We start from the raw sequence: 6,905 nt of genomic DNA on the forward strand, positions 1-6,905 counted from the left end.
TGACCGCGGTGAATCAAAAATGCATCCCTGAATAGGCCCAACATAAGCCGTCTTTTGGAGAGTTGTCTCAATGGCAATCATACCACATCTTCTTTTTTATATTAACTGAAGAGAGGGGAGGGGCTCTTCACTATTTTTCTGAAATCTTTATCCTCTTTGTACAGTCAGAGACATTTTCAGTAAACAGAATACATATTATAATTATTTTTGGTACACTTCTTTTTTTAAACTGTGGTTATAAATCTATAATGATAAACATAATTTTTTTACTTGCATTGACCTCATTTGGGACTATTATTCGACTTTAATATACAACTATAATATTATACTGTCAAGTTGTCACTTTTTGTCTTTTATACTGGGATTTACCTCAGTTGGAACAGTAAATCAATATTTTATGTTCCTTGATAAACGTATTTACAAAATAAAAAAACCAACAACTATGTAATCAGAAAAAGTATAATTATTGAATCATCATAAATTATTAACAAAATTGCATTAACAACACAAACAACATACTGTATTAGTGCAATTTTATACTGGAAAATTAAATGGAAAAAATAAAATTATTATCTCCCTTTTGGTATTTAGAGTAGAATAGAGTTATCTCCCATTTGTAATGGATCAAGATGAACATACACTTCGTATAGAAGCAGAAGAAGTTGTTAAAGAAGTGGCATACGCTGTGAAATTTGTTATAATATCTCCAAATTTACCAAGCACCAATGAACTAGTTTATCTCAATTTGGAAACGAAGGAAAATGAAGAATTCTGCGTGGAACTGTCAGTTCGTGGATTCAGGGTAAGCAGACAGGGGAAATAGATAGTTGTAAGAGTGATGAGTAATTCATCAAATTATGAAAGTAAAATTAATAAATAAGTTGACAATGGTGTACAACGTTCTGACTGTATATGTTGAAACTTTTCCTTAGCATAGAAGAATATGTGGAACTACGGCATGCAAGGATTGGTAATTTTGTTGTTGTTGAAAAAAGGGGGAGGGGCTCATAGTGAATGTCAAAAAAGGGGGAGGGGCTCATAGTGAATGTCAAAAAGGGGGAGTGGATCATAATGAATGTTAAAAAGGGGGAGTTACTGGAAGAAAAAGTATTGAAAAAAGTCAGTGGTGAAAACAGGTCACAAGAAATGTCACTAAAATGATAACAAAATAATTTAAAATGTGGAATATATATAATATTTTGATATGTTATCATTGGGATCTAGGGGGTGGGGTTCCGGGGGGTGAACCCTCCCCTTTTTTTGGACAATCAATGCATTTGAATGGAAGCATACAGTTCAAAGCCCCCCTTTTTACTCTTGGTTGGGACCCCCGTCTTTCTTAAAATGGCTGGATCCACCCTGGTTATCATCACAGTCATGAAAGTCGCCTGAAAATTTCATAATTATAGCGAAAAAATGAGGGAAGTAAAATATTTTTGGATATATAAGACATTTAAAAATATATTTTATTTCTTTATTTCCCCCCATTTTTTTATATATTAATTATGAAATCTTCAGGCGACTGTTATCATTAACATCAGAGACATATAATACAATGTCTCTATGAACATCTAGGCATGTAACTTTATATATACTGGAAAAGTCAATTATTGAAATTATATGTAGTAAATATCAAATATTTAAAGAATGCTTTAAATGTTTATTTACTTATTAACTAGCCTCAATTTTCATTATTTCATTTCAATCATCTGTAGTTTTGTACAGATTATAACCCTTAAAGTTTAATAAAATGAAGTTTTAAAGAATTATTTTATGTCATTTATTTATCAAAAAAAGTTTCATAAAACTTATAAAAAGAGAGAGACAGAGAAATAAAATAAACAACAAAAAAACCAGGCATGATCAATTTGTAACATTGCGACTGTCATACTTTAAAACAGTGATTCAATGCAAGGGCTGATTTTTAGCAAGGTTAGGAATTATCAATTACATTTAATTGAAAATAAATATCATTATATAAAATTTTCTCATGGGCCTATTTATTTTCAATCCAACCATATTTGATCCAGATAGTACCAGAACAGATTGTGTTTGGTCATCCCTGACTAAGAAAATTGTTGCAGATCACTTACAATGCTTACACAAATATTGGTTATTGTTTACAATAAACAAAAGACATGTATGATATAAAAATATTAAAATGTGGTATGATTGCCAATGGGACAACTCTCAACCAGAGACCAAATGACATACATGCAGAACTGCATGTAACCCTATGGCCTTCAACAATGAGCAAGACCCATAATGCTCAGTAAGCCATCATAGGCCCTGAAATGACAAATGTGAAAGTTTTACATTTATCATTATTTTAAAAACAATTCAAATAATAAAACATATTCAGTGAACATGGTGAAAGTGATTTACATATATTATACATTCAGAATTAAAAATAAAATTGAGTATGGAAATGGGGAATGTGTCAAAGAGACAACAACCTGACCATAAAACAGACAACAGAAGAAGTTCATCAATAGGTCTTCAATGCAGTCAGAAACTCCCTGCACCCGGAGGCGTCTTTCAGCTGACCCCTTAACAAATATCTATACTAGTACAGTAATAATTGGACATCATACCAAACTCTGAATTATACACAAGAAACTAATATTAAAAATCATACAAGACTAACGAAGGCCAGAGGCTCCTTAGCCTACTGTAAATTCAGAAACTATTTATTATTGTGAAAAATTTAACATGGTTATAATTGCGATTATTTAAACTAGAATTTGAAATAATTTATATATACATTAAACAGGATTTGTCTCAATATTGCAAAGATTAAATTGAATTTTAGTCTAAAATTACAAAATCGCAAAAATATATACATGCAATAATTTCTAAATTTACAGTATTCACAAATTCTAACAATGAATTTGAGGAATTAAAAACATGATCTGACACAACAAGGAAAGTTTATCCTGCGGAAATTTTTTCATTGATTAACGATCGCTGCAAGATTTGTTTTTTTCAAAATTTATGAATCATGATAGATCGTTGTTACTTATTGTTTATTTGTGTTGACATTCAACATTATGTTTATTAACTTTAAAATGTCAAGCACATGTGCTAAATGTAACTTCATAATACATGTATCTATAAAAGGTCATGTGTGAGATTCAGCTAAAAATCAATGATGAATAAAAGCCTGGTCTAAAGCGACATTTGTAAATGTCATTTCATTAAATATACATGTATATATATTTGCATATTGATTATATCTTCATTACAAAAAAAAAATGTGAAATCTAAAATATGTAGAACTATAAAAAAGAAGATGTGGTATGATTGCCAATGAGACAACAGTCAACAAGAGACCAAAATGACACATAAATAAAAAAATACTCATTCATAGAACAAAGCAGAAAGGGGAGCAACAACAAAATACAATGCACATAGTTTATTTACATCTCAATTATATTAATATAACAATACATAACATAATACATGAATACAATGTACATACAATAATATAGGGTTATTTCATGAATAGTGGGGAATATTATCCAGAGTAGCATTTTATATTGCATGAGCTAGCTTTGCAATATATGTTCTACAAGGGACAATATTCCCTAATATTCATGCAATAACCCTTTTATTGTAAAGCAATATAATATTTGAGAGTAAAAAAAGGTTTGAACTAAGATTTTTGTCGTGATAATGACGTCAGGTTTATTGCACTAGTGCAATATTAGAATTTATTGCACGCTCACTTTTGTTTACTTTCTGTGGGAAATATTATATTGCTATGCTATAATACAAAATCTTAATGCCATTCTAAAATGAATTATGAGAGAGAGAGCATTGTACATACAATGTATCTAATTTTTTAAAGGGATGAGAATGTCAAGGGATGGATAGTTAATATTTGCCAACTAAGTTGAAGTAACAATTAATGGTTATCAAGCTTATTAAATGAGGTGTCTACAAATTTAAACACAGGATCACTGGTAAAATTTCACACATAATGGGGATTTTTGCAGTGAATGCTTGTGATTTTCTTTTGGAAAAAAAATCTGAAAAAAAGTAGTTCACAATTTTTTTTAAATAAATGACCAATCTTGAAAATTGTCTTTCTTTACATGTAAAACATGTATGTTCTTTATAAATATATGATAAGAGTTTTAAGAAAACAAATAAATGTCTTGAATTAAAAGTGTATTTTCAATCACAGGTTGTAAGTCGACATTTTGATAAGATTGAGAACCTGGAATCGCGATGTTATGAGACCATATATGCCTTATTAGATAACTTGAGTCCTGGATATAGAAACACTTTTGGAGACACCTTGGCCATGAAATTATACAGTATTCAAGAAAGACAGAGTGAGGATGCCTCTATATGACATCAGTAAGTCTTTATTCTAAGGTCACAGCAGCTGAACAGATATATAAATAAGCCTGTTTATGGGACCTATAATCATGATTATGGTATAATGTTTTCCATCCAGGTCAATATGTTGGACTATATATACCTCAAAAAAGCTTTAACCAATTTGCATGAATTGATAATATATGTTGATGTCAGCTGTTTTTCGGTTTTATAAATTTTATTCATTAAAAAATGGTGATTTTCCAGTTTTGGGACAATACCTCAAAATGGTTTGAGCAGATTCATGTCCTGTGGTAATTTGTTAATTTATTGATGAGGTTACATTGTTAGTTCCCTTTTGTGTTTTTATAAACTTTAGATTATTCATTTCTGTCAGTTATGTGATATAACTTACAAAATGACTTAAAAAGGGGGATTTTCTAGTTGGTAGACAATAACTCGAAAATTCTTTGAGCGGTTTTCATGAAAATTTAATGAGTGGTTTATATCTATTAAAGTTACCTTCCTTTACTTATTTTTATAAATTTCTGATATGACTACTTTACTCATAGCGCAGCTCTTTGTTTTTTATATTTTACACATGTCTGAGAGTCAATTTATTGTAGTTGATTATCAGATCCAGTTAAAATTCTATAAAAAAATGTTGATACCCCCATTGTACTTAAGATTCATATACTTTGTAACAACTGTCATAGAAGTTTAATTGTCAGTAAGTCTAAAGTTCAAACTATACTGTATCGGAACTTTAGACTTTTATGTTTCTATTTTAAAATTAAAACATACTTTGATATTACTTTTTAGAATCTTTTGTCAGAGATTTTCCTATGTTTTACAATATTTATGCATTTAGCTAATATTCCAGTTGAAATGTAAATGAAAAGATAGCATAAGGAATATCTATTCAAGACACAGAATCAATACTTGCACAGCAAAAAAGCACCAAAAGCAAAGGAACAGCACTTTTATTACTGTTTTCATGTCAAATAGATATAGAAAGATGTGGTGTGAGTGCCAATGAGACAACTCTCCATCCAAATAACAATTTAAAAAGTAAACAATTATAGATTAAAGTACGGCCTTCAACACGGAGCCTTGGCTCACACCGAACAACAAGTTTAAAGGGCCCCAAAATTACTTGTGTAAAACCATTCAAACTGGAAAACCAACGGTCTAATCTATATAAACAAAACGAGAAACACGTATATATTACATAAACGAACGACAACTACTGTACATCAGATTCCTGACTTAGGACAGGTGCAAACATTTGCAGCGGGATTAAACAAAGTTTATTTATAATGTTTATAATAATCAAAAGCTGTGTCCCAACTACCAATTATTTAAAGAAAATATTCTTATGAAAATATAGAAATTTGGGATAAACATCTGCAAGATAGTTACCCAACTACATATGTATCTCTTAAAAACACCCTCTCCTATGGATCCTCCCCCCAAAAGAACCCACTAAAATCCCAATTAAATGATCCTTATATTAATTTATATTTCCTATCATTTATAGGATCGAAGGATGTTATTAAAGATTGGACCAAAGGAAAAGAATAGACCAGTATTAACTTGTTTGTACATTTATACTTTTACAAGTAATATTTGCTAGATATTATTTATATATATGCATGCATTTGCTTTACATTATATTTTGAAATTTTTTAAAATTTGGATTAAATGAAACTCAAAATTGAAAAGGCAGAAGAATCAGCATTTTCTGTCATTAAGTAGACTTTGAGTGTAACATGAGTATATTACACAAAAAAAAGATGATAGTCTGTATCAAATTTTAGGGGACTAATTTATAATGGCGTCTTGTGGTTCAATAGATGTGCTACTGGTTTTGTTTGTAATATGTCCAAGTTCTGCCTTCAGACATATAATTTTTGACAATCCTGTATCATGATGAAAGGGAGTCTCTTAAGGGAGTATAACAGCCTCCCATTTAAATCAGGTCAATCTAATCTACATATCATGCTTGAGTGAATTAGTTTGAGTTTTGTGAGATATTCAGTGACTTACAACCATGTAGTTGGTGCAAGGATATGCCATAGGCGGATTAAGGGGGAGGGAGGGGGGCAGGGGGCCTAGGCCCCCCTTTTTAGGAAAAAAATTTGGTTGCTTATATAGGGAATCACTGAAGCATGACTGGCACGGGCCCCCTCTTAGGTCAGTCAGTGGGCCCCCACTTATGAACATTTCTGGATCCGCCACTGTATGCATTGATTGGAATGGTACAGTCTCCCATTAAAAGTAAATCATGACGACCTACATTCAACACTTCATACTTTCATGTCGTATTTCAGATTCTAGTAGTAAGTGACCTACATGACTTGTTCAGATGCATCATTCAAAGTATATCAGTCTCCCTAAAAAAATAAGTCTATATTTTTAGGTCCATGGACATTTTTATCATAATGTTTTATTCAGCCAATTATGGCTGCTATAGTCTTTGCAGTCATTGAAATAGCTGATTTGTTTAATCAAGTGCCTTTGCTGTCTTATACCAGTGATAAATAGATATTTAGAATAATATGCAAAAGACTATAACA

The 6,905-nt window shown here is 30.8% G+C and overlaps 1 protein-coding gene across 1 annotated transcript; it reads left to right on the plus strand.

The window, feature by feature from the left end:
- Positions 1-598: 598 nt before the first annotated feature.
- On the plus strand, positions 599-4,361 carry LOC134688327 (GSK3-beta interaction protein-like). The gene is made up of 2 exons (XM_063548917.1): positions 599-802; positions 4,190-4,361. Exons 1-2 carry the CDS (start codon positions 620-622, stop codon positions 4,358-4,360), a joined length of 354 nt encoding a protein of 117 aa, XP_063404987.1. The 5' UTR covers positions 599-619; the 3' UTR covers position 4,361.
- Positions 4,362-6,905: the final 2,544 nt, after the last annotated feature.

The sequence above is a fragment of the Mytilus trossulus genome, chromosome 10 (genome assembly GCF_036588685.1).
Source record: "Mytilus trossulus isolate FHL-02 chromosome 10, PNRI_Mtr1.1.1.hap1, whole genome shotgun sequence".
NCBI lineage: Eukaryota > Metazoa > Mollusca > Bivalvia > Mytilida > Mytilidae > Mytilus > Mytilus trossulus.

Bases quoted from the DNA above. Each gene is read 5' to 3' on its own strand.
- LOC134688327 (XM_063548917.1), top strand. From the start codon at position 620: ATGGATCAAGATGAACATACACTTCGTATAGAAGCAGAAGAAGTTGTT. The intron at 803-4,189 runs GTAAGCAGACAG...TTTCAATCACAG, and splicing joins TGTCAGTTCGTGGATTCAGG to GTTGTAAGTCGACATTTTGA.